At 43.1% G+C, this 27,062-nt stretch overlaps 2 protein-coding genes across 10 annotated transcripts in view; both read left to right on the top strand.

The window, feature by feature from the left end:
* BOC (BOC cell adhesion associated, oncogene regulated) overlaps positions 1 to 27,062 on the top strand; it is a 247,391-nt gene that overhangs the window by 152,293 nt on the left and 68,036 nt on the right. For 2 of the 9 annotated variants that reach the window (XM_033211258.1, XM_033211264.1), the window contains 2 exons: positions 4,067 to 4,171; positions 24,260 to 24,351. The gene's annotated coding sequence lies outside the window, so the exon portion shown is untranslated. Of the gene's footprint in view, positions 1 to 4,066; positions 4,172 to 19,525; positions 20,075 to 20,161; positions 20,730 to 24,259; positions 24,494 to 27,062 lie in introns of those variants that run through there. The other 7 variants (XM_033211265.1, XM_033211260.1, XM_033211259.1 and 4 more) reach the window with 6 other exon arrangements.
* On the top strand, positions 14,862 to 15,441 carry LOC117083519 (mitochondrial import receptor subunit TOM6 homolog). The gene has a single exon (XM_033211279.1). The coding sequence runs from the start codon at positions 14,887 to 14,889 to the stop codon at positions 15,109 to 15,111; it is 225 nt and encodes a 74-aa protein (XP_033067170.1). The 5' UTR covers positions 14,862 to 14,886; the 3' UTR covers positions 15,112 to 15,441.

The following is a 27,062-nucleotide window of genomic DNA, read 5'->3' as shown; positions in this document are numbered from 1 at the left end:
ATAGGACAAGAAACATTTTTTAATTGAATGTACTTGGAGGGGAACTGAACCCAAATGCACATGTATGTTTCCATGTTTATGCACACACGTGTCAAATATCTGCACACATCCTTGGACACTGAGCCAGACACAGCACTAAAGGGATTTTTTTTTTTTTTTTTTTTTTTGCTTATCTTTCTCTTTGCAAGGCAGAAGTAAGTTAGTCAGTCTTCTCTCCTAAGATGGCTTTACAGCATTCCTTCAGCGATTTAGGGCATAAATCAAAGTTTGTGGCCACTCACAGTTTTAACCAAGGGTCTTTCAGGTAAACATCTAGAGAATTTTGGCTCTGAGGAAAAGTTTCTTGCATGGGGTGCTGGGAGGCACAGAGACTTTCTAGTTTCACTGCTTTTCTCCCTTGGCTTTTCTAGGCATGATCCTGTTGTGGGGCCCGGGGGCCTGAAGCCAGGAGAGAGTTAGCAAATGTTTCCCGTCAGTGTTTCTGAGGATTCCTGACAGAGCCCATCAGAGTTGCCTTTTATCACCACTGCACGCTTTAGTGCGTCTGTCTGTCCTGGCTCGCAGATGTTGTGTTCCCTGCTGGATTAATCCTGCCTGTATTCATACTCAGGATGTGGGCCACAGGGTGGAAAGGGGGTGGGGAGGAGAAAAAGAGGGGAGAAAGACAGAGGGGGTAGGGACAGTCAGAAAATAAGGTGGGAAGAGAAAAAGAAACTTTGAAAGTATCAAGTGGCAGACCTAGGCAGAAAACAAAAGAACTAATTTGAAAAATTGGAGCAAAATACAATTTGCATAAATTAAAGTAAAAAAAAATCTAAAATGGAAAGCAAAAAAGGGACCCAGAAAAGGGTAAATCCAAAGTCCCAGAATATGAGAGGCATTCAACACCAGCACAGATAGACTCAAGCTCCAGGCTGGCACTGCCAGAGGAGGTTCATTCTATTTTTAGAAGTTTATAAAGCAAATTGATCACTCATTGGCCACATTATTGAAGCCCTTTTATGTGCAGGCCCCATGCTATGACGTGTTGGAGAAGTTCTTATGTGCTCAGTTCTGCCATAAGCTATTCTAAGGCCTAGAGAAGGATATTTAATACATCAGAATCTTGATTTTGCTGTCAGTAAATCTGGTACCCAATTCAAACCTACCAGAAAAGCACTTTGGTATTCTCTTAATAAAAGATATTTTGGAAAGAAAAGGACGACTAGTTTAGCATACAATGAATTCTAGTTAGGAAGGTTCGTTTTCATCTCAGTGGCACAAAGAGTTTCCCTGTCTAGATTGGCTGATACATCAGGCTCTTCCAGTGCTATGGTTCTGAAAGTCTAGCTTCTCATTGGAGAGAGTAGAGGCACAGATTCTTAAGGTCTCTGTCACTCTGAGTGAGCATCTTGGGGACAAAGAAAAAATCTAGTTCGTGTCTATGTCCTCTCTGCATACCTGATGCTTAGTAGGTGCTCAGTTAATTTTGTATTGAGAAGAATCAGGAAAGGTACCAGCGAAGCCATAAATAAGAGCTGGGCCTTGAAGCCTCAATGGACTGCCTGCATTTGGTACGCAGAAGTTACTCAATAAAGGAAGCTTAGTGAGTTTGTGGAGAGGAAAAGAAAAGGCAGGCAGAAGTACAGAGGAATAAAATGCATGCTGAATTTAAGGAACAGATAAGTGGTTAACTGTGGCCAGGTCATTGTCTCCCAAGATTTGCTGGACGAACTAGTTTTGACATGCAGATTCCTGAGGTCTCTACACCCAGAAATTCTGATTCGGTAGCCCTGAAGTTCAGCAATGGCATCTGCATTTTAAACAAGCCCTGCCAGTTTATTTTGTTTCAAGCTATACATTGGGAAGCACAAGCACAGAGATTGGAGGGCAGAGAAAGGGGGGTGAGTGGCATGAGTGCGTGGAAAAATGAGCCCAGGGTTGGTTGAGAAGACTTTGGAGTCTGTCCAGGAAGGGAGCCCTCCAAGGTTTCTAAGCAGGGTAGAGACAGAGCCAGATCTGTGATGGAAATCAACCGCGTTCTTTACTAAAGCTCAGGTCATTTTCTCTTTGCTTCTGCTCCATTAGATATCATTGCTTCAAGGGCCCTGAACAAATAACATTTCATGAAAGCCTCCAGGTTTTGTAGGATCCAGAGTTCCAGTTACCAGTGGAATGTGAAGTTCACAGGCCGAGTTCAGGCTTGCAGGGAGAGGATTAATTAGGTAAAAAGGCAGTTGCACACATAAGTGGGTGCCCACACCCCAGTCAGGCCTGGTGTTTTGGTGCACTCATTCAGGCATAGAATACTCTCTTCAGTTCTAAGCGCCACCTCTTGAAACAAGTTAAAAAGCAAGTTCCAAGTGAGATGCCCAAGTGCTGTGTTTTACACAGACTAATGATCAACAGCTTTCTGTTTTTATGGGTCTGGCAACCAAACTGGGCTCACACTGCTAAGGACACTATAGAAAAGAATTGCTGATTCCAACATCTGATTATGCGGCCAAGTGCCGGAAAATATGTTTCAGATTTTTTAAAAAGTGGGTTTTTTAACTAAAATTATTTGTTTCTAAAAATTTATGCCTTGTGGGGTTCTTTCTACATTTAAAAATGCCGTATGTTTCATTGTATTGGGACAATGAAATTAAAATTCATATTTATAATGTGTTTTAGTCTTTAATAAACACTTTCTCATGTAATAACACCTTTGATTCTCAAAATAATCTTGTGAGCTAGCTGTTATCATTATCCTCACTTTACAGATGAGAAAACAAACTGTAAGCTTCATGACATGTTTAAAGCCACGCAGTGAGAAATTGTGGGGCAAAAGCCAGTCTCAGGTCTTCTGATCCTAAGATCCATAATTGCTAAAGGAACCCTGGAAGTCAATGGGAATGAGGATATGTCAGATATCATCCTCCCAACTCCACAGTATGCTACAGCTGTGCTCTACTGCTAGTGGCCTCAACATTGTGTTCATTTCAAATGCCCACGACAGCGGATGAGGTGGGTGGGGTAACCGGCATCATGTATGCATTGGTGGTTGACTAGATTGTACAGTTAGTGATGGCTAGACTATCACTTGTTGGGGCTGCTTGTCCAAATACTTTGTACTTAAAGTATCTCTCAAAACTCTGAAAACAAGATTGCCTATAATTAAAATATAAAGTTAGCTCTAAAAGACAATAAGAGATGTTCCAAGTCATCTTAGAGGTAGAATGTCTCTCAACCTTGTAAGATGTGCATACCTTAATATGTCTAAGAAAATGCAGTAGAATTCATGTGAGCTCTGCATAGGAAGAACATCCCAGCATCTCGATCCTTGCACACCCAGTGACATGGACACCTTCACCATAATAATAGATGCCATTCAATAGTCAGACCAAAAATACTAACCCCTCTGGATTATTTCCAAACTCATAGAGGCAGCTCTAGAAGTTGATCTCTCTATTTGGGATGTCTGTGAGGTCTCTGACATACAAGCCACCAGCAGACTGTCCAGGCGACTCCCAACCTGGCCCAGCACTCACTTCTTTTGAAACATCCTGAGCAAGTCCTGGATGTGATGTTCATAGCTCTGGGTTGAGCCTTAACATGTTGTAGGTCAGCACTAGCCCATGGCTGCTTGAATGGTCCTCCGGTTTTTAGATGAGTGATTTCAAATGAGAAATGGTGACTTTTCTGCTTGAGTTTTCTGCACTTTTTTTTTTTTTTTAATTTTCCGCCTTTCTGTTATGTTGAGCCTTTGTGACCTCTGTTCTTACAGTGCGTTTTGTCCTCTCTCAGAAAATTTCATACATGCCTTTGCCCTTCTTCTTTCTTGTTTCAATCTCCCCTTTTTAACAGCATGGTCCCCATTCATTTTTTTCAACTTTGTATTCTAAGTAATTTTAGACAGAAAAGTTGCAAATATAGTACAGTGAGTTGCCCTATGCCCTTCACCCAGTTTCCCTATTGTTATTATCTTTAACAACCAAATCGAATAATCAAAACTAAGAAATTGTTACCATTACAATACTATTAACTAAACTATGGACTTTCTTTGGATTTTACCAGCTTTTTTATTAACATACTTCTTCTGTTCTAGGATTCAATCCAGGATCCCATGATGTATTCAGTCATCATATCTCCTTGATCTTCTCAATCTATGAAAAGTTTCTTTTCCTGACCTTGACACTTCTGAAGTGTATTGGTGAGTTATTTTGCAGAATGTCACTCAATTGTAGTATAGCTAATGTTGTCCACTTTGAAGCAAGAATACCACAGAAATGATAAGCCCTTCTCAGTGCATCTTACTAACAGTACCTAAAGTCAATATGTCTTTGGTGTGTTGTTGTTGTTGTTATTGTTTGTTTGTTTTATTTTCAGAGACAGGATCTCACTCTATTGCCCAGGCTAGAGTGCAATGGCATGATCATAGCTCACTGTAACATTGTACTCCTGAGCCCAAGCAGTCCTCCTGCTTCAGCCTCCTGAATAGCTGGGACTACAGGTGCACGCCACCAAGCCTGGCTAATATGTCTTATTACTAGTGATGTTAACATTGGTCATGTGGTTAAGGTGCTATCTGTTGTGTTTCTTCATCATAAACATAATTCTTTTTTAAGCTTTGTGATTAGTAAATATCTTGGGGGTGATATTTTGAGACCACTAATTTTAGCATTAATCAATGGATCTTGAAAAATTACTGCTGTAGTATTCTAATAAATATTTTCTACTTCCCTAACTCCTTCTACATTTATTATTTGAAAGTCTTCTTTAAGGAAGAGTTGCCATTCTATTTTATTTATCCAATTATTTATTTATATCAGTATAGATTCCTGAATGTTTATTGTGTTCTATGGGTCATAATACTGTTGTTACTTATTTTATTGTTGTTCTTTGGCTACAAGTGGGCTCTTTTACCCTTTTGATAGCTGTCCCCATCCTTTTTTGAGTACTTCCTTCCTTTTTGGGCATCACAAGATACTCCTGGCTCTACCCCAACCCTGGAATCAAACACTTTTCCAAGTATCCTTATTTCTTTTTTAATTGGAGTATGTAGAAACCAAGATTTGAGTGCTGGGTGTGTTCACTGCTACTGGGGTGTCACTGTTTTTAAGTCCTGTCAGTAGACAGAACTAGGAAATATTTGTATGAATACTAGGATTGTACTAGGTACATGCATACATCTGTATTTTTTGTACATATACTTTTAAAACCATGACTTCATACTGATATCTCTGACTCTAATATGACACCAGAATTCATTCTAGCCTTTTCCCTTGCCTTATTTGTAACTTCTTTCTTGGATAGTGAGAAACTTGGCTTTCATTATTGACAAAATATTTAATTATTAGTTCAACTCTAGTATACACACAAAGTAGTTTCAGGATTACTAATCAGTACCCCTTTTAGAAATAAGTTTACTAGAGTATAGTAGTTGTTTAGCCTCACAGTATCCAGTCAAAATACTGTTTTCCAAAGTAACTTAGTTTTTTCTTCTCCACTCCCTACATTACAGTTGTGTTAATAATTTGTAATATAGTTGGGTTTAATTGTTACAGTTTGAATTCCATTTTGAGTCCTCTCCCTCCATTCTAATTATTATTAAAAATTACATACAGTAAAATTTTCTCTTTGTGGAGTATAGTGCTATGGGTTTTGACAAGTGTATATTATACAATTTTAAGTTGTTTTTCTAAGTCCATAACACTGGAACTTTTTCTTGTAAATCTTTAGCCACTTCCACTTATTTTTCAAAGTGCCTGTGGTAATCTTTTGAACTGGTTATTCTTGAGGAAGACAAGTGTCTGCGTTTCTGTGTTTCATGTGAAGAGGAGGAGCTGAGCTATGTCTGTATAAAGCCACCACTCACATTGGGTCAAATCATTACTTTCTATCACCTAGGCAACTGTGTCTGCATAATCGATTACACTGGCTGTACCGCCAATCTATATCAACTCTTAAGACATCAACTAACTGGTGAGGGAGGATGTGTGAAATCTCAAGGGCTAGGAAAAAGAGAAGTGTTATAGATGGCAGCTGGCTGATTCGTCCTCCCTTTCTCTTTTCTACCCAGCAAACATCTACCTATTGCCTACCATATTCTAGAAGTTTGTCAAGGCATTAGAATTACAATGGTTATTAAGATCCAGGCCCTCTCCATGGGTTTCACAAAAGGTCAGGAAAATTGAAGATATACCACATGGAAATGGCATCCTCCCAGTTGAGAAATGTGATAGCCTGAAATAATTATAGATCAGTGCAGAGAGTGCTTTGATAAGGGTAAACATCAAGTGATAGGGGTCCTCGGGTAATAGTCATCCCTCATGCTGGGAAGGTCCAGTGGGCAAAGAGATCAGAGGAACTAACTAGCTAAGTAAGAGCTCCACATACACAAAGGCCTAGAGACTAATTATCCTGGAATATCCCTAAGAAGTTCTGTATGGTGAGGAAAGGAATGGAGTCAAGTGGGGAAGTGGTTGGAGACCACATTGGGGCAGCACTTACAGAGATCAGTGTGAAAGGGTTAGTGTGCTTTGCTAAGGAGTTTGATTTCATCCTAAAAGTGGTCAATGATGTCAGTGGATAATTTTAGGGGTAAGTATATAACATCATCAAAGTTGCCATTTCTAGAGATGTCTCCATCAGGAAAGTGCAAATGGACCAATGAGGGAGGCAGATGGGAGGCAGGGAGATTAATCAAGAGGCTTTTGTAATATTCCATGTAAGAAATGATGAAGGTCTGGACTAGGACAATTACAGAAGAGACTGAGCTCAGGTAATAGATTCTGGAGAGATCTAGGATGTGGCACTATAGGAGGTAGTGATGACAATTACCTGTGAAGAATGAAGAGAAAGAAGGTGTCAAGGATGATTCCCAAGTTTCTCTCTCAGACAGCTAGATAATCCTGTTGTTACTAAGGCTGTTTGATTTAAGGTTATTTTGTTTTTAAACATCAGACATGGTGAGAGAAGCACATAGTTTTTCTTCTAAATAAGTAGGGCTTTGCTAATATTACACAAATTCATTGAGGAGGGGTCAAATATAAGAAAGTTTCACTGTTCACTCCCATCATTCCTAGGCCATACTGGAGAAGAAAGGAGAGGATCCCAGTCCCAAGGAATGTAGAGGGTTACAATTTCAGATAGGTTTGAGTTTGGTATGTCCAGCAGGCTCATGCATCATAAGTTGTGCAGCCAATGCAGTTGCACAGAGCCTTGCACTCAGAAGGGCCCTGCACTCAATTTTAATTTCTGGAGATTCCATTGTGAAATTTTTAATGAACTTTTCTTTGAATTTGTATTGTGGAAGTGAAATTCTATGAGATCATAGAACATTCACTGAAGGTTTGGAGCCTCAGCTCCTGTGGTCCTGCCTGCCCCTGCCTCTCTCCTCCCTGGGACAGGTTCTCAACCTCTCACTCCCTTGACCCCTGGTGCCCTGGCCTCCCCGATCTCTCCCTTTCCACTCCCACTCCATGACTTCAGTCACCCTCTGCCACTGGCAGGGTCCTGGATGTAAGCATGAGGAGGTTCAGGGTAAGGTATGTACCCCATTCACCTCAAAGAAAGGGCAAGGCAGTGGCTGCTCCCACCCTAAGCTGTCAGCCCTCAGGCATGTTCAGCCAGTGACTTGGCAGGGACCTCTAGCCTACCCCTTAGCATGTCTCAGTCTGGAGGTTACAATCCCTTGGGGGTCACCTCTCCTCTATGGGTTATGAGAAATGGAGATTGACTTCTCTACTCCTTCTGGGACCCTGCATTATTATTTTACACCCTGCAAATCATGTAAGCAACGCTTGGTGTTGACTGATGACAAAAAATAGGGTGGATGGAATTATTCTAACTGTTCTGGGACCCTGCATTATTATTTTACACCCTGCAAATCATGTAAGCAACGCTTGGTGTTGACTGATGACAAAAGATAGGGTGGATGGAATTATTCTAACTCATATGTATCTTTCAGAAATGAGATCCTTTCTTGTCCCATCAAAAGAAGAATCAGACATTCTACAGTGAGGTCAAAGAGGGTATAAAGCAGAGAATAGGTCAGGGACAAATTCTATTGCTGTAGGTTTTCTGGGAGAGACTCAAGTCATTCTTTTATGGGGTCAACTGAGCATGATCCTGATTCTTATCAATTGTGGCTGTTCTGGGGATGGTCTGCACCTACACAATAAGTTACAAATTATTTTTTTATTGCAGTAAAAAAGTAACATTAAATTTGTCAACCATTTTTAAGTGTATGGTTCAGTAGTGTTAAATATATTCACATTATTATGCAATAGATCTCTAAAATATTTTTATCTTGCAACACTGAAACTCTGTTAAATATATTCACATTATTTTGCAATAGATCTCTAGAACATTTTTATCTTGCAACACTGAAACTCTAAACCCCCTAAAAACTATTTCCCCCTATACCCTAATCCCAGTCCCTGGTAACCACCTTTCTACTTTCTGTCTCTATGATTCTGACTACTTTAGATACTTCATATGAGTGGGACCACATAGTATTTGTCCTTTTGTGACTGGTTCATTTTGTCAGCATAATGTCCTTCAGATTAATCCATGTTGTAGCATGCGAAAGGATTTCCTTCTTTTTAAAGGCTGCATACTATTTCATTTTTGTATGGATATATCACATCTTCTTTATCTACTCATTTGTCTATGGACATCTGGATTGCTTCTACCTCTTGGTTATTGTGCATAGTGCTGCAGTGAACATGGGAGTACAGACATCTCGTCAAGATCCTGATTTTAATTCTTTTTCAAGATCTTGATTTCAATTCTTTTGGATATATACCCAGAAATGGGATTGCTGGATCGTACAGTAGTTCTATTTTTAATTTTTTGAGGAACCTTCATACTGTTTTCCTTAATGACTGTACCACTTTGAATTCCCACCAACAGTGTGCAAGGGTTCCAACTTCTCTGAATCCTTATCAACACTTAATTTGGGTTCTTTTTTTTGTTTTGTTTTTTTGAGAGTTGCCAACTTGTAATATTGCATTGTGGCTTTGATTTGGATTTCCCTGATTATTAGTGATGTTGAGCATCTTTTCATATGTTTATTGACTATTTACATATCTTCTTTGGGTAAATGCCTACTCAAATCTTTTGTCCACTTTTAAATCAGGTTATTTGGTTTTCTGTTGTTGAGTTAAACTTTCTTAAATATTCTGGATATTAACCCCTTATCAGATATATAACTTGCAATTATTTTCTACCAATCTATAGGCTGCTTTTCACTCTGTCGATTGTTTCCTTTGTTGTGCAGAAGTTTTTAAGTTTGATGTAGTCCCCTTTGCCTATTTTTAAATTTTATTCCCTGTCTTCTCAATGTCATAGTCAAGAAATTGTTGCTAAATCTAATCTCCTGTAGTTTTTCTTGTATGTTTTCTTCTAGGAACTTAATAGTTTCAGGTCTTAGTTTCAGGTCTTTAATAACTTTGAGTTAATTTTCTGTAATGGTGTAAGGCAAGTGTCCAACTTCATTCTTTTGCATGTGGATATCCAATTTTCCCATCACGATTTGATGAAGACACTGTCCTTTCCCCATAGAGCAGTCTTGGCACTCTTGTTGAACATCATTCAGCCACATATACAATGGTTTGTTTCTAGGCTATCTATTCTACTGCGTTGGTCTACATATGTATCTTTATAATAGTACAACATCCCCTTAACTGCTATTGCTTTGTAGTGTGTTTTGAAGGCAAGGAGTGTGAGCCTTCTGACTTTGTTCTTTTTCAAGATTCTTTTGGCTATTCAGGGTTTCTTGAGATTCCATATGATTTTTAAGATGGTTCTATTTCTATTTTTTAAAATGCCATTGGGATTTTGATAGGGGTTGTATTGAATCCATAGACTGCTTTAGGTCCACAAATTAGTTTGAAAACATACAACCACTCACAAATACGTGTGCATGTAAAACTGGCAAAATATGAATATGGCTGATGAGTTTATCAGTGTCATTTGTTTAAGATATTGTACTACAGTTAGGTTAGCTATTGTGCTATAGTCGGAGGAACTGGATGAAAGGCATACAGAATCCCTCTGTATTGTTTCTTGTGACTCGTGTGACTCTATAATTATCTCAAATAAAAACTAAAAAACAAAGTCAGTCATACGTTGTCATTTCAAACATACCATTAGCATCTAAACGCAAAATACTGTATACATACAGCTTTATAGCTAAGACAAACCAGGCTTCATCTGCTTTAGGCAAGGGCCTGGTATTTAGTTTTAAAACTGTGATTCCACCTCAGGCCCAGTATCAGTTATTGGTATTCTTTCAACATTTCAGATCATGTAGATCCATTAGGCTTCAACGGCTATAATAGGGATACTTGATTTTGTTAATCATTCATCCACTTGATATATTTATATATTGGGCATCCACCATGTGCCATGTATCATGCCAAACATGAAGATACAAAGATGGAACAGATTGCCTTTGTACTTGAGGATATTCCAGCAAGAAGACAGATAGATCCACAATTATAACTACAATGCTCATGGTAGATACCAAAGGCAAAAAAGGGTTTCATTGGAGGGCAATCAGACTTGGGAAGGGAAGGTTTGAGTAAGTCTTCCTAGAAGAGGTGATGTTAGAGAAGTCTTAAAGAGTAAGAAGGAGTTTGATGAGTAGAAAAGAGGATAAAATGTTTAAGTCAGAAGGAAATAAAGTGGGCAGCTGGAAAGCACGATGAATTGTGGTCCTTTGAGGTAGGGCAAGGAGATGCTGGAGCACAAGATACAGTTTGGTGGGGCCCTGAGGAGCCAGCCTGGAGAGTTGAGCTGGACCAGACCACAGAGCAGGGAGCACTTGTGCCTTATATCAAAGGAAGTGGGGAGCCATCAAAGAAAGGCAAGGACATGAATGATCCCATCTTCAGCTCTCCTGGATAAACAAGGACAAGGCCTATAGATATTGCTTTTTAAATAATTAGGAATCAGTGAACTGTGAGATTAACTTTCTTAGTCCTTCCTTATCTCAGGCACAGTTTCATATGCAAGGCATTGGGACCACCAAGCCTCTAACAATTCCATTTTCTAGTTGATGAATTCAACAAATAAAAGCCAAAGAATATACAACCGGTTTCTCATTCTCAATGGGAGAGGTGGCAGGGAGGCTCCTACAACACCACCAGCCCCAGAATCTATATTCTTGTCAATTCCTCTCCCTTCCTTATGGTTCTGCCTGCAGGTCCACAGAAACCTTCCAACCACTGTCCAGGGAGGCCGGTCAACCTTCCCTCCATGACTAGGACTGCAGAGCAGCTTGGGCCTCCCTGTTAAATTCTGCTTGTCAGTGGAGGACTTGAAGAAGTGGGGTAGGGTGGAATAGGGTCAGGCATAGTTAAGTTTCCTGATGCTGTGGCCAAAAGTCTCAGAGAATCACAGGTATCTTATGAAGGAGAAAGAAAATAACACATGTAGAACAAAACAAGACAGCATGATACCTGCCTCAAAGCTTGCAGTGGCAGCTTTGGCACTAGATTCTGCCCGGTTCAGTCCCCAGAATATGGATTCCCCTCTGTCGAAGCATCTCGTTGCTAAAAACCCTTACAAGATGTGTGAGACACTTCTTCCCTCTTAAATGGCTGACTGAACAAATTTAACGGAGGCTGTTACCCACTGAGTTTGGTATCAAAGCTCTGAGTCCAGTTCTCTTTGAGTTTTTGCTTTCATCTGGAATCTCGTGCCCCTGCCCTCTTTGCTGCCGTCACTGCACAATATCAAACAGCTGGAGTCTGGGCAGCTCCAGAATCCAGCTTTCTCAGCCTAACAAGTGAAGGGGTGGGGGAAGAGCAGACAGCGGGAGATGAGGAAGGTGGGGGTTTCATGGAAGACAAAAGGGGGCTGTGCTTACTTTAAAGAATCTGGTATCTTGGAAAAGTGATCTCACGTGGAATTCAGTGTCAACAGATTCTATTTGTCTAGGGCTTCAGGACTGCGCAAAATCAAGTACACAGAAGTGGCCTTGGACTATTCTATTTTTCATTTCTCTATCCCAGCTTCACCTCTCACTCAAACTTTTACTATTATACCTCCCGTTCATTGAGTGCCTACCAAGGGTTTATATATATGTATATATGTAGAACATACATATATAACATATAATATATATATGTAGAGCGAGAGAGAGACACAGAGAGACAGAGAGAAATAATGCACATATATTATTTCCAATATTCACAGCAACTAGGATTTAGAGATGTAATTCATTTGTCTGAGCTCATGCAGCTTATTTAAGACTGGATTCAAACCCAGGTTTGTCTTGATTCCACAATATTCTTTTTTAAAAAAATCTCATTCTCGGCCAGGCACAGTGGCTCACGCCTGTAGTCCCAGCACTTTCGGAGGACAAGGCAGGTGGACCAGTTGAGGCCAGGAGTTCAAGACCAGCCTGGCCAACTTGGAGAAACACCGTCTCTACTGAAAATACAAAAAATTAGCCAGCCTGGTGGTGGGCACCTGTAGTCCCAGCTACTCAGGAGGCTGAGGCAGGAGAATGGCGTGAACCTGGGAGGCAGAGTTTGCAGTGAGCCGAAATCACGCCACTGCACTCCAGCCTGGGCGACAGAGCAAGACTCTATCTAAAAAAAACAAAAAAACAAAAAAAAACAATCAACTGGGCATGGTGGTGTGTGCCTGTAATCCCAGCTACTCAGGTGGCTGAGGCAGAGATTGCAGTGAGCCAAGATCACACCACTGCACTCCAGCCTGGGTGACAGAGTGAGACCCTGTCTCTAAATAAATAAATAAAATATCATTCTCCCCCTAGGGTACACTTGTCCATAGGGAGGCTTGTGGGGATCTGGTGATTAATTCCTAAAAGTCAACAGAACATATGGCCAGTAGGAATGCCTGAATTGACAGCCCGGGGCTAGAGAAGTCAGTCCCAGCCGGTTCAACTTGTATAAGGAATAGATGGCACCATACCAGGCTCACCTGTAATTCTGCCTGAACCATGCAATTTAGGGTTTAATTATATGCTGTCTTGCATTGTTTCTACTAATTGTTGCATAGGTCAATCTTATACTTTCATTCATCATTCTTCCTTCAGTCAACAAATATTTTAGAGCAACTGGGCACATTTCTTCTCCAGCAGTCCTTGCAATACCCAGCATAGAAAGGTAAGCCAACTCAGATAACTAGTTAATGGCCCAGTCAAGAACAAATGAGGGCTAATTTTCCTAATTATAAATTAATGGATTATGTGATGCATTTTGAAATTGTATTGAGATAGCGTCTTAATAAATAGGCACTTTATACACTCCAGAGCTTGAATTTTAAAGCAGAAAGTTGAGTTCATGAATATCTCCTTTCCAGTGTTGTTTATCAAGATAAAATGTCTTTATCCAAATATAAGCTTTGAGAATAGTTACGTGTACAAATGCCAATTTACTAATTATTGTTAAAACTGTGAATTTTGGTATCTCATTTTTTGGTTTTGTTTTGTTTTTGAGATGGAGTCTTGCTCTGCGCCCAGGCTGGAGTGCAGTGGCATGATCTCAGCTCACGGCAACCTCCACCTCCCCAGTTCAAGCGACTCTTCTGCCTCAGCCTCCTGAGTAGCTGGGATTATAGGCGCGCACCACCACGCCTGGCTAATTTTTGTATTTTTAGTAGAGACGGGGTTTCACCATGTTGGTCAGGCTGGTGTCAAACTCCTGACCTCGTGATCTGCCCACCTCACCCTCCCAAAGTCCTGGGGTTACAAGCGTGAGCCACTGAGCCTGGCCGGTATCTCATTTTTAATCTTAACCCATACATCAGAACTCCATTCTCTTCCTGTATATAATATCCTTAAACTCTTACATTAGTTAGAATTAGTAAGTTACCTTAATTCTTGGAATGTACTTGAATGTCTCCTTCAAAAAAAGAAAAACACTCTTTGGAAAGCCCATAAAATATTTCTTAATGGCTAGACAAAATTCTGGCATTTTCTAAACAGTTTTTTTACTCCAAGAAGTAGCCTGCAATTCATGAAATAGTTGTGTAGTAGTGTGTTGCACTGGAAAAATCTTGGGTTTGGGATTCTTACCACCATTTAGTTGCTTGGGATCTCAGGCATGTTACTTAATTTTCCTTATCTATAAAATGGAGATAATTGAACCTATATAGCACAAGGTCGTTATGGGGATTCAAGATGGAAGGTACATATAGAATCCAGGAGAGAGACTGGGAGAGGAAGGTGCTCAATAAACATTAGCTTATTTCTCAGAGGCTTTTTGAAAAGGTTAAATAAAATCATAAATATGATCCAGTTCATAGGGTAAGCAATTAGTGTCCACCTCTTCCCATTGGAGTGTTGTTTCCACTAAAGTCAATATTTGGAAGTTGTTTTCTTTATTGTTCAGTGTAATCATTCAAACTAGATAATTCATTCAAGTCTTTACTTGGGACCTTGTGTTTGATGATCTCATTGTTGCTTTTAATTAAAATAATCTGAGAGATGGAAATGTACATTGGAACCACTGGAGGACAATTTTGTAATACCAACTAAAAACATTTAAAATGTTATATCCTATCCATTGATCCCAAACTCCTACTTACATGAATTTACCCTTAGGAAATAATCAGAACAAAAAAGATTTATAGCTAGATGTTTAGTCAACTGCAATACAGGATGATAATAAAAATGGAAACAATCTAAATATGTAACAATGGAAGAATGGTTGAATAAATAACAATCTCTCTCTTTGATGGAATAGTACACAGCAGTTAAGTCAAATTTTGAAGATTACATGATATGGGGAAAATAATCATTAAAATGTTAAATTTAAAAGCATGATAACAACCTGTATGTACAATGAACCCAAATTTGTAAAATATGAAAGTACCAGATAAATCAATGAAGAAGCTGGCTCCTGCCTGAATTACCGGATGCATTAAAAGTTGTATAAAGCTACTATGGCTTCCAGCGGGGTCCCGGTGAGCGCTGCTGGCTCGGCTAATGAAACTCCCGAAATACCAGACAACGTGGGAGATTGGCTTCGGGGTGTCTACCGCTTTGCCACAGATAGGAATGACTTCCGGAGGAACTTGATACTAAATTTGGGACTCTTTGCTGCGGGAGTTTGGCTGGCCAGGAACTTGAGTGACATTGACCTCATGGCACCTCAGCCAGGGGTGTAGCCAAGTAGACAAATGGAATCCTGTGCCGAACCCGAATCTTCCAGAAAACAGCCTACAATCTGTGACCACCACAAGATATGCCCTGATGGTAGCTGAAGTTTGATTCAGATGGGCACTTTTCTTCCCTCTCCCTGCCTAGTTTCCTTTTGTTCCTTGAGTCCACGAAGAATTCCATTCTCTGGCCAGCAGACAGGCTTAAGCTAAAGTATGGCCTCTGTTCTATAAAGTTCTGTACATAGTTCCCAAGCTTCTGCAGGGGGTGATCTTTGCTCTTGTCCTGAGAAATAACAGTGCTGTTTTAGCAAACATTTGAAATAAATACCGCACACACACACACACACAAATTGTATAAAATATTGAATAAAACACCCCAATTATGTTTCCCTTTAAATGTCTTCCAATTCTGATTCAATTAGAATCATATACTCGGTGTCGATAACGTGTTTATTTGTATTGATGAGAAACAAAAACAAGAAAGAAAAATGACTAGAAAGAACACTCCATTATGTTAATAACAACGTTATCCATGGCCGGGTGCGGTGGCTCACGCCTGTGAGGCGTGGTGGGAGGCCGAGGTGGGTGGATCATGAGGTCAGGTGATACAGACCATCCTGGCTAACCCAGTGAAACCCCGTCTCTACTAAAAATACAAAAAATTAGCCAGGCATGGTGGCGGGCGCCTGTAGTCCCAACTGCTCAGGAGGCTGAGGCAGGAGAACGGCGTGAACCCGGGAGGTAGAGCTGAGATGGCACCACTGCATTCCAACCTGGGCAACAGAGCGAGATTCCATCTCAAAACAAACAAACAAACAGAAAAACATTATCCCTGGATAGTAAGTTTAAGTTGATTTTCTTCTTTTATGTGTTTTTCTGTATTTTCTAAATTTCCTTCAGTGCACATATTTTATAATCAGGAAAGCAGATTTATATTAAATCAGAGGAAAAAATCATCAAGGCCTTCTTTCTTGTCTACATCTTAATAATTTTCTCAGTATAATCCTCTCCAGATATCTTTCATAGTCAAGGAGATCCCTGTTTATATGATACAGGTAGAGTATCTACAGCACACTGAGGGAAAACCACGTCTTTTCATGTCACTCACTGAATTCCTTTCAGTTTATTCTGCACAGCCTAGCAACATAGTGACTTATATAGACCTACAATCCCTACTTACCTCCCCACTCCTTCCCCCAACCAAGCATTATAAATTAATGTGATGATCACTTCCATACCAAATGCTTCCTTCTTGGTGGAGGCCCATAAAATTTCCAAGAAAGCAAGGTGCTAGAGGTAAATCACCATCAACAGAATGGACAGTAGCAAAAAGCACCTTACAAAATCCAGACTCCACCTAACTGTTTTGAAATGGCTAGGGATGCTGGAGTGGGGTGGGGTGGGTTAGGATAGAGAAACTAATTGAAAGGGGAGGAGGGGATTAGGCAAGAAATACCCTCCAGGCAAGATGGAGTGGGGAGAAAATTCAGAGACACGTTGTTCTTACAGGACTAGTAGTAATAAACACAATCACATTAATACAAAGAGCAATAAAAACAATACACATATCTGAGGTACCAACAGTGTGCTTGATGCCGTCAGCAGAATTGTCCTCTTTATTAAGCTGTGATCTGCATTCTGCCTAAACGATAAGAAAGGTGAGCAGCAGGCCGGGTGCAGTGGCTCATGCCTGTAACCCCAGCACTTCTCTGGGAGGCTGAGGGCAGATCACCTGAGGTCAGGAGTTCGAGACCAGCCTGGTCAACATGGTGAAACCCGTCTCTACTACTAAAAAAAAAAAAAAAAGAAAGAAAGAAATTAGCCAGGCAGCCAGGCGTTGTGGTGGGCGCCTGTAATCCCAGCTACTCAGGAGGCTGAGGCAAGGAGAATTGCTTGAATCGCGGAGGTGGAGGTTGCAGTGAGCCAAGATCATGCCACTGCAGTCCACCCTGGGCAACAGAGCCAGATTTAGAGAGAGAGAGAGAGAGAGAGGTGAGTAGCCTGTATGCATGAAGGAAGGAGCCAGTGGGTCATTCTCCCCGCTAAATGGTGTTGGTAGGGACTGTTACATTCTTTGTGTTCTGTTGTGTTCTGATGCTTTAACTCAGAGCCTAGTGCTGTGTAGACCCAAAGACCAGAGTAAGAGAATGGAGAGTCCTAGGAGAAAGATGACAGAAGGGGTAGAAGATATCTTTGAGATGTCAAGCAATGAATAGAATATACAGGAATATAGAAGAATGCATCTGAGACCTTCATGCATCACATTGTCATTGAGTGGTACTTAGAATCATCTTTGAAAAACAAGGCTGGATATGCCGCTTGGGGCCCTGGGGACAAGGAGTGTTATCACTGCAGAGGAAGCTGGTTGACCCATTCCCTTGGGGGAATTAAAAGTTCTGTACCCAGGGTGGACCCCAGGCCTTGTAGTCCCGAATTGTGCCTCAGAAGGAGGACAAAAGAAAGTGGAAGCTAATATAGTCATTGGCTGGGAAGAAAAATAGGTCTTTGAGAATGTTGGGAGAGAGTGTTAGAGATTAAAAGGGAAGGAAAATTAGGATGATTAAATAGGAAAAGAAAAATGTAGGTGGATAATTCACAGAAGGGGTTCAGAGTCCTTTTCACCTTCTTGCTGAAAATGGATTGTCCTCCAGATCCATTTTGTCAGAGGAACATGCCTAAGAATCCAGGCACAGAGCTGAAAGTACTTGATAAATCAAGAAGGAAATTGGCTTCCGCCTGAATGACTAAATACAGGAGAAAAAAATAGTGCAAAATATGGGATAAAATACATTTATGTTTCCTTTGTAAAGGTCTTCTGGTTCAGATTCAATTCGAGTCATATACTCAGTGTAAAGTATGTATGTTTACTGACAAGAAACAAATCAATAAAAAACACAACAGGGCAGGGTGAGGTGGCTCACGCCTGTAATTTTAGCACTTTGGGAGGCTGAGGTGGGTAGATCACTTGAGGCTAGGTGTTCAAGACCAGCCTGGACAGCATGGTGAAACCTTGTCTCTACTAAAAATACAAAAATTAGCCGGGCATGGTGGCAGGTGCTTGTAATCCCAGCTACTTGGGAGGCTGACGCTGGAGAATCTCTTGAATTCAGGAGGCAGGTGTTGCAGTGAACCGAGATTGCACCACTACAGCCTGAGCGACAGAGTGAGACTCTGTCAAAAAACAAACACACAAACAAAACACACACACAAAACACACACACACACACACATACACACACAAAACCCCCAGAGGCCCAGAAAGGTTAAGTGACTTTATCAAAGTCACAGTGGTTTCCTGACTCCCAGTGCAGCTGTCCTGCCACACAGGGAAGGCAGCACCCCCATTCACCCTACTACTAGGCTGCCTGTCTTATTTCCAGGACAGCTTCCTCACCACCTTGGCACAAACTCCCAGTTCACTTGAAACAAATGGCTTAGCCCTGCTGGGTCTTGGTTTTCTCAGCTGCAATGAAGATATGGAATGGATGACCGTTCACAACCTGTGTTTCATTCCTAAAGAATAAGAAGGGAATCCAATTTGCCACCAACTCAGCATTTGCCTTCTCACTGCCCTGGAAAAGTAGTTTGTAAAACGTGGCCCCTGACCAGCAGCATCAGCATCACCTGGGAACCTATTTTAAATGCAAATTCCAAGGTCCACCTACTGAATCAGAAACTCTGGAGGTGGGGCCCAGCAAAGGGATTTAGCAAGCCTTCCAGGGAGTCCCGCTACAGCTCAAGTTTGAGAACCACTGCTCTGAATGTTTTCTGACCAACACACACGCGCGCGTGCGCGTACACATACACACGCATAGGTAACTAACTTTTCTGTGGCCACTAGCACCCCAGGCCCATGCCTCCAGCCCCAGCCCCAGCCCCAGCTCTCCCTCCCCATTCCTCGCCGCTCCATCCTGGGATGATGAATGGAGGTCAGGGCGCTGTCAATGGAGGACGCGGCAAACCCGCCCCAACCGACCGAGGGGGTCGCGGGAGGCTGCGTTAAGGCTTCCCTGAGACTGGTTTCCTTATCATTTTCTCCACCGCCGCTGTCCCATTTTCTGATGAGTTTGCTTTTAATGATTTATCCAACAGTTTGTCTTGCAGAATAAGACCATTGAGAGGTGGGTGTCAGGAAAGTTTTGGAAGAGACTGGAAGAAAGGAGGGAAGGATTGTACATGGAAGAGCAAGGGTGCGAGGTGAAGCTAAAGAGAAAGTGGGGGCTTCAGGGGAGCCCCTGGGTTCGGGGAAAAGGGAGATGGTGCTTTTGGTATGAGAAAGAAAAAGAAGTTGGAGGAGAGCGCGGGTCTGAGGCACAGCAAAAAGTGGGTGTTAACGGGAAAACTGCCCTAGAGTTTGGGGGACTTTTTTTTTTCCAGCTTCCTTTCCAAGACTTTTACTTTGCTCCATTTTGCTCCTCCCCCTCCTTCCCGCCTCCTCCACTCCCCCCTCCTCCTCCTCGCGCGGTAATGGGAGGCTCCTAGGCAGGAGAAGCAAAAGAGGGAATTGTTTGCGAGTTCAGTCATCCAAAAAGCTTCTTCCATATGGAGGGACCGGGTGCGCTGGGCGCGGCGTCCCTTGCCTTGTCCTGCTGCCGCCGCCGCGGCCGCCGCTTCCTGCCGCGGGGACCCTGAGCCCCGGCCTGCCGGTGTCAGCCGCCGCGCGCGCACAGACACACACACACGCGCGCACACACACACAGAAAAGACACAGGCGCACACACGGCGCGCACAACCTCACGCCCGCCACAGCCACACGCGCCCGCACGCGCCCTCCCTCTACGGCCGGCAACTTCTACGTCCGGGGCTCCTTTGTTGCTCCAGCCGCTGCCGCTCGCCCGTGTTGTGTGTCCCCGGTGTCACCGTGCGTGTTGTGTGTCCGTGCGGCGCGGCGCTGTGTGGCTCCCTCTGCGCCCACCACGCTGGCCCCCGGGCCCCGGCTCGCCCTCCCCAGGCGCGGGCTGCAGCAGAGGTGAGTCACGTCGCTGAAGTTTGTTTTCTTTTCATAAAAAGTTGTGTTTATTGTTGGTTCGGGGAGAAGAGGGGGCAGGAGGCGGCCGCAGGCCGAGGCACCGCCAGCGAGTGACTGCCGGGGGAGGTGCCGGGGTCTGGAGCCGATTCCGAGCGCTCGGCCGGGCGCCCGGGGCTGGGAGCTGCGGCCGAGGCTGGGCGCGCCGGGCGCCGGGCGGAGAAGTTGGGGCGAGGCGGGCGGCGGGGGTCCCGGGGGCTGCAGCCGCTGCGAGCCGTTGCCGGGCCCAGGGGCGCCGCATCTGGTTCCCTGCCGCAACGGTGGAGCCGGGCGATGGTGGTTTCGCCCCCGCGGTTCCCGGAAGCTTCTCGGGTGGAAGAAGGACCCGGCCAGCCTCCCAAACTTCCCCCGAAGGTTGACACCAGCGCCCCGGCCCCATGCGCCAGGCCGTGGGGAGAACCCGAGGCGTGGCGGCAAATGCGTGCAGTCACTCAACACGCACTCGGCCTCTTCGGAGGGTGAGGGTTTCTCATAGTTGGCGTCTTCTAAAGGAAAAACACTAAAATGAGGGACTCAGCGGACCGGGAGCGATGAAGCCTGAGGGAAGCATCCCTAGCTGTTGGCGCAGAGGGGCGAGCCTGAAGCCGAGTGGCCCGAGGTGTGTGAGGGGCTGGGGCAACGGTGAGAGGTGTGTGTGTGTTCGTGTGTGCGTGTATGTGAGTGTGCGCGCGCGTGTGTGTGTGTTCGCGCCAGCAGCGTCCTCCTGGGGTTGTGCTCTTGGAGTTTTTGTTGATGTAACTGTGAGAAGGTGTGGGAAATCAATCTCTGGAACCAGTGGGACGGGGCTGTGGGGAGGGCAGGGAACCCAGGAAGAATTTTCTTAAGGAGTATGGAAGAGCCTGCTTGACTTTCAGGATGCTCAGTATTAATTTGCTTTTCCAGGTGATGGGAGAATGCTGAGGGATGGGAAGCAGGTGGACCTGAAGGAGTTAATGGAGCCTTGGGGATTTGTTTGACTGAGTTTTGTTTTGGGGATGCGGGTGGCAGTGCCAGAGTTGCTTGGAACAGAGTTGTACTCCCCCAGAGATGTGGCAGTAGAGCTAAGAATACCGAAACCACACACCAGCAATCCCAAACAGGCACTTTTTGGGTGTGGTGGGGTGTTCTGCTGCTTCCCGCATCCCTTCTCTGCAAGTTCAAATGGGTTCGCGTAAGTTTTTGACCCGGAGTTACCTCTTTGAGTGGACTGAGTGAAGATTATATTTTGGTTTCAGGCCCTTGTGCCACCTGCAGATGCACTGTGCCCAGCACACATTTGCCACCTAGTTCTTTGTTGTCCAGAACTCTGTACACATTGACCATTGGATGAATGTCATTTTAAAACTTCTTCAGCGTGCAAACATTTCTGATTTATTCCACGACTGGAGCCTAAACAGGCAGCCCAGCTCTCTGATGGTTTTTTTTCGTCCCTTTGGTTACAGCCAATAAATCAATCTTCGTTTTCTCAAGGGCAGCATGGAAAATATTAAACCACAGTCTTGTTGGGCTGCGTGTGGGGGCTAGGATGCCCATACATCTGGGTGACCTGTTTTCTGAACTTAAAGTAAATCTGAGGCAAGAGGTTAGCCATTTTGAGGTGTGTAACAGGTTTCCCAGAAACATTTCTGAGGTCTTATAATTGGTACTTTTTAATGGTCTCGTAATTGAGACCCAGAAGCTTCTCGTGGTCATCTGGAAGCACCTTGGGGTCAGTGGGACAGAGGCCGGGTAGAAACAGCAGCGGAGTTATTCTTTTCCTGCTATATGAGTTTTTCAAATGAGTTTATGCAAAGAGGTAAAATGAAAGAAAAAAAGAGTTGCCTCATTGGGCCACTTTGCTGACACTGCCCTCCCCTGTATAGATTTATCACTCAGAATTTGGCCCTTAAGGAGGCTGGAGGGTGTCTCCACACCTATGAAGCCTGAGGATTGAGACCTCAGACACTGTCTCTTTTGTCCTCTATGGAGATACGTCAGAAGGACATCACTGCAAGAGACATTTGCTAGGGAGCAATTGTCCCCCACGCCATAGGCCACTGGCTTTACTTGGGAAAAGAGGTTGCTAGAAGCCAGGATGGCTGGTTCTTTGACTACAACTGGAGAGGGAGGGTGTGGGGAAAAAACAGAGAGGACTCTGCTTAGCTGTTAATCGGTGAGCCAGCTCATGATAAGCAGTGTGATTTATGTTCCTTTCCACCCTCCAAATGGGTCCAGAGATTTTCCTTTCTTTGAAGTGCTTTTTTCAAGTGTTTGGGATCCCAGCTCTCTTCAACAACATGGTTTCCTTGCCCAAAGAATGAATAAGAGATTTTACCCATGAAATAATTCAGTTGACTTTCACATGGACCCCCCACAGTTTGAAAAAGGAGGGCAAGAAGTGAGCCTGATGTGTCACAGTGTTCCATGTGCCCTAGGGGGTCTGGGTTCAAATTTTGGCAAAGCCGCTGCTGTGGTTAATGAATTAGGGTTTATCTCTGTGTCTTTCAAACTACAACAGAAAACTCAGGTGCACAAAATAATTGCTGTCCAATACCTTGTGGCCTCTGAATAAGAAAATATTAACTTGGCACCAAAAGATATTATATATTTGGAAGTTGCTTTCTTTCCTCCAAGCTCTAAGCCCTCTTGCTGTCTGAGAAAATATGGGACAGGAGAAAAGAATCGAAATTTGGGAGGGAGAGGAAAGAAAATAATATGTTCCATTTAGAAAAATCTATTTACTCTTAACATATGTAACTTCTTGTCATGTCCATAATTCAATTCAGCAAACATTTTTAGTGCATCAGGCACCAGGCTGAAAGCTTCCTTGTCCCAGGAGAGTAAGCTTTCTTAGTCAAAGGATGGTTCCTCCTCAGTTTGTTTTTATTGCACGAGCATCCACTTCTAATTAAGAAAATGGTTTTAAAATTATCCACAATCCCATTGACTTGTGTTGCTCATCATGTACATACATACTTTTTACATAGTTGTGATAAGAGTATAAACTTCTGTTGTCAGACAGCCCTGAAGTGTCTCTACATTTTTGACTATAGACTCTCAGAGAACAGATGTAGCCAGCTACTTTGCTGTTGGTCGGAAAGACCCAAATCCTAAGTGTGCTCCCACATGGAGCCTTAACATGTAACATTTTCATAATTTATGAGGTTGACTCAAATATTTGGGGTTAGGGGGTGGGATGGGAGAGGGTGTTTGTTTTTAATCTATAAACCCATGTTTATGAAAAGCTTGCCTAGAGAAGGTTTTGCTTCATTGGAGCCCTCAGGGTTGGTAACGGATAGAGAGGAGGTGGAATGCAGGAAGGAAGGTTTAGAGGATCCATCTCAAATGGCACTGCCTTTAGGAGGGTTAGGAAACTGGGGTTGGGATCTAAGCTCTGCCTGTGAACTCCATTCACACTGACTCAAACCACTGAACTAATCTATTCCTACATCTCTACTGCCACCCAGTTAGATACCTTCCCCAAGTTTGCCTGCTCTTTCCTGCCCTTCCTTTTATTACTCCACCATCTTTTTCATTCCTGCCACCACCACACTTGTTGATGCCCTTGACAATTGTTACTGGCACGTAGCTGGGCCCCCCAGTGCCAACCTATGACCATCCCACCCATTCTCCATGAGTGCTATAATCAGGTCACCACCCAGCTTTAAAACAATCTAGGTTTAAAATCCTAACCTCTTAAAGTTCTGCTGTGTAGCTCTGTCCTACCTCATGATGACATTACTTCAATAGGAGCCACCTTCTCCAGTCTAGTAGCTGACCCTTGATTTTTGCTGAGTTCTTTCCTTGCTTCTGTCTTATCACCCCAAATCCCTTCCATGTAAGCCTAATTTTGTATGAGGCCTGTTTATAATGTGATCTTAAGAGATATCTGATGACTATTGATGAAAATGGACTGCTGAACACAAAGGTAATGGTTTTGTAAAGTGTAATCATTGTTCTTAATCCGTTGTTCATTTCAGCAAGGAGCTGGGAAACTGAATGTTTCAGGAGGCCTATGGTCTTAGAAAAATCACTTTTCTACTGTTTTCCTATTTATAAAATGTATTGATAAGGAATTACTATGGTTTATAGCAATGCACCTTGTAAAAAGCAAATACTTCAGAACTGTTTATTTTGTTCAAAAGATGAGATAATTCTCTTTTTCCTCAGTTTCAGAACAAGCTTCCTGGAACCCACGACCCATGAAATCTTGTCAACATTTATACCGTCTGAGGGTAGCAGCTCGAAAGTAGAAGAAGTAGGTGAGGTTTTCTGCTCAGTCTGATAACTCTGGCCTATTAGGTCAGCCATTTGTTCATGTTTTGTGTTACCACTTGGAGATAGTTTTTCTCATGCTCAAGTATTGGAAGTTCAACTTTGAGTGGAATCTGGACTAAACTTCAGGTTAGTTCTAGTTCGGTTCATATGCTCTTTTAGTCAAAGCCTGTGATGGCTATGTGAACCCCCTTGTTCTGCAGCAAGCTCTGTCAGACATGTTAGATACAAACCGTTTACTATGGGATTTGGAGTCCAAGCTTGCTGTGAAAAAGTCCCGCGTAGGTTTGGGTGAGGAAAGCCATGTGTTTATGTCTCTGTCAGTGGTATCACAGCAAATGCCTTGTGGTCTGATGTACTGGGCAATGTTTATCTCACAAAAATCAGTGGGATTGTGCTTCTTCCCATCTTCTGAAATAAAGTTAGGAAATAATTTCTCTTTTCCTAAAGTGAATTTGGCCTTCTCTTCAAAGAAGGCCTTTGATGTTTGGGACAGGATTATTGGGCAGTAAGAGGAAATCAGAGCAGAAAGACACAGTTAACCTAATTCAGTTGCCAGAGAAAATGTTGAGGAAAGTCTCAACCCATTCTCCTGGTTAGCAACAGGAAAGTGTATAATATGGGTAGAGTGGGTAGGGTTGAAGAAAAATTACCGGAAGCTGAGCAGTGGAAAATAGAGCAAAAGAATGTTTATTCTTCTCCAAAGTGAGTTTGGATAGTTTTGGACAAGATGAAGGTGATGAAGTATGTGGAGGTTGGTGCCTTCATCCTTTCGACAAGCTTTTATTGAGTGCTTGCTCTGTGCCTGGCACCAGGCGTAGGCTGGCAGGAATTAATACCAGAGCCCATGCTCCATCCAGAATCCTATTACTGACCTAAAGGGAAATGCAGAGCACTGCAATGCAAACTGTAGGGTTAAAGTACTTGGAATGGGTCCATTAAGAAAGACTTCTTGGCCTGGCGAGGTGGCTCATGCCTGTAATCCCAACACTTTGGGAGGCCAAGGTGGGAAGACTGCTTGAACCCAGGAGTTCCAGACCAGCCTGGGTAACATAGCAAAACTCTGTCTCTACAAAAAAAAAAAAAAAAAAAAAATACAAAAACTAGCTGGGCGTGGTGGCATGTGCCTGTAATCCCAGCTCCTTGGGAGGCTGAGGTGGGAGGATCACTTGAGCCCAGGACGTCAAAGTTGCAGTGAGCTGAGATGTTGCCACTGCACTCCAGCCTGGGCTACAGAGTGAGACCTTCTCTCAGAAAAAAAGAGAGAGAGAGAGAGATGGGAGATGGGAGAGGGAGAGGACTTCTTGAGAGAGAGGAATTACAATCTCAGGAAAAGTCTTAAAAGCAGAGATGGGACCAGTAGTACCAAAATGTCCTTTTATCTTTCCTTGTATGTGTTGTTCATTATTTTCTTCCTTAAAACTCATTTTCCTCAGTGAATGGTAGGCCTAAGTATGCTGGAGACCCAACATTTCATGTTCAGAACATTTTTTTTTAATACATTTTGGAAAGTTAAAACCCGGTATCTGCGTTAACTGCACAAGCTCAGAAATCTGGGTCTTAAGTTCCTAAAACCAACTATTGAGTAGCTTTCCGGGAGAAAAGGAGAAATGTGTGATTTTTTAAAATTTTCATCTACATGAGATTTTAGCTGAGAATCCTAGAAATACATGCCTGAATTCAGCTTTTTAGCTTTCAGTTCCATTTGCCATTTGTTTTACCATCTGTGGCTCTGAAATCGTTCCCAGGGTACCAAGTGAGGGGACATTTATTTTAAGGACATGAAAGTTGCCCAGAAACCTCCTTGACTGCTGAGAGGAAAATAGCACACAGGATGGGAACTATAGGTGAGGAAAGCGGGGCCTGTGGAACTGACTGGCTGTGGAGGCCTTGGAGCCCCCGCCACCAAGTCTAGGTTGGAATTGGACTTTGGAAGAGAGCCCTCCCCCACCTTCCCTGGCTCTGCCAGTATTTTCCAGATTACTGCCAGCCAAGTGCCTTTACTAGTCTGAGCTTACCTAATATTACGATCCTAGCAGGTTTATTAGGTGTGGGTCACAGTTAATTGGAGAGGAAAATTGGGGAGTTCTGGGTTTATTAGTTTTTCTATGAAAGCAGAGGCTGCTCTTAAAGATTTCAGAAATCATCTTTCCCACTTGACTGTCTTTCTGTTTTCGGTCTTATGACTATCATTTCACAGTGGCGTTAGGGGAGCTCTTCCTTCTTACACAGCTGTACCTAAGTGAGAGAGACTTAAAAATGCAATCAGTCAACACAGTGCCCTCTTTTGCAAGTGAGACCACATCAAGTATGGAAATTCACAGTTGTTTACCTGTGTCATTATGAATGGATGTTTTGTAGTGAACAAGTTATATACGAATTTGCTGTATTACAGGCAAGAGTTACAGTCTAATGGATCATCCAATGTACAGGCTTCTGAAATAATCACCTGCAACCCTGCCTTCAGGGTTTTGGTGGTCTGCCATCTGCGAAGGCCCCACAGTCAGGTGCTTTCATTCTATAGGCTTCTGTTGCAGAGCTGGAGGCTGGAGAGTTAGGCCTGGCTTCGCCTGTCTGGACCGTGGCAGCTTGCCAGCAAGTTTCACTGGGTGGTCTTCAACAATGGGAGAAGGGGGGTGGGGGAGCTCAGCTCCCTCCCCAAAGAGGAACAACAAGGTGGCTTTCTATAGGTGGGTTT

This window comes from Trachypithecus francoisi, unplaced genomic scaffold (genome assembly GCF_009764315.1).
Source record: "Trachypithecus francoisi isolate TF-2019V2 unplaced genomic scaffold, Tfra_2.0 Lachesis_group0, whole genome shotgun sequence".
Taxonomy (NCBI): Eukaryota; Metazoa; Chordata; class Mammalia; order Primates; family Cercopithecidae; genus Trachypithecus; species Trachypithecus francoisi.
This window is presented reverse-complemented; position numbering and strand designations above follow the sequence as displayed.

What these genes read in the sequence shown, in the direction of transcription:
- LOC117083519 (XM_033211279.1), top strand. Translation starts at nt 14,887, where the DNA reads ATGGCTTCCAGCGGGGTCCCGGTGAGCGCTGCTGGCTCGGCTAATGAA.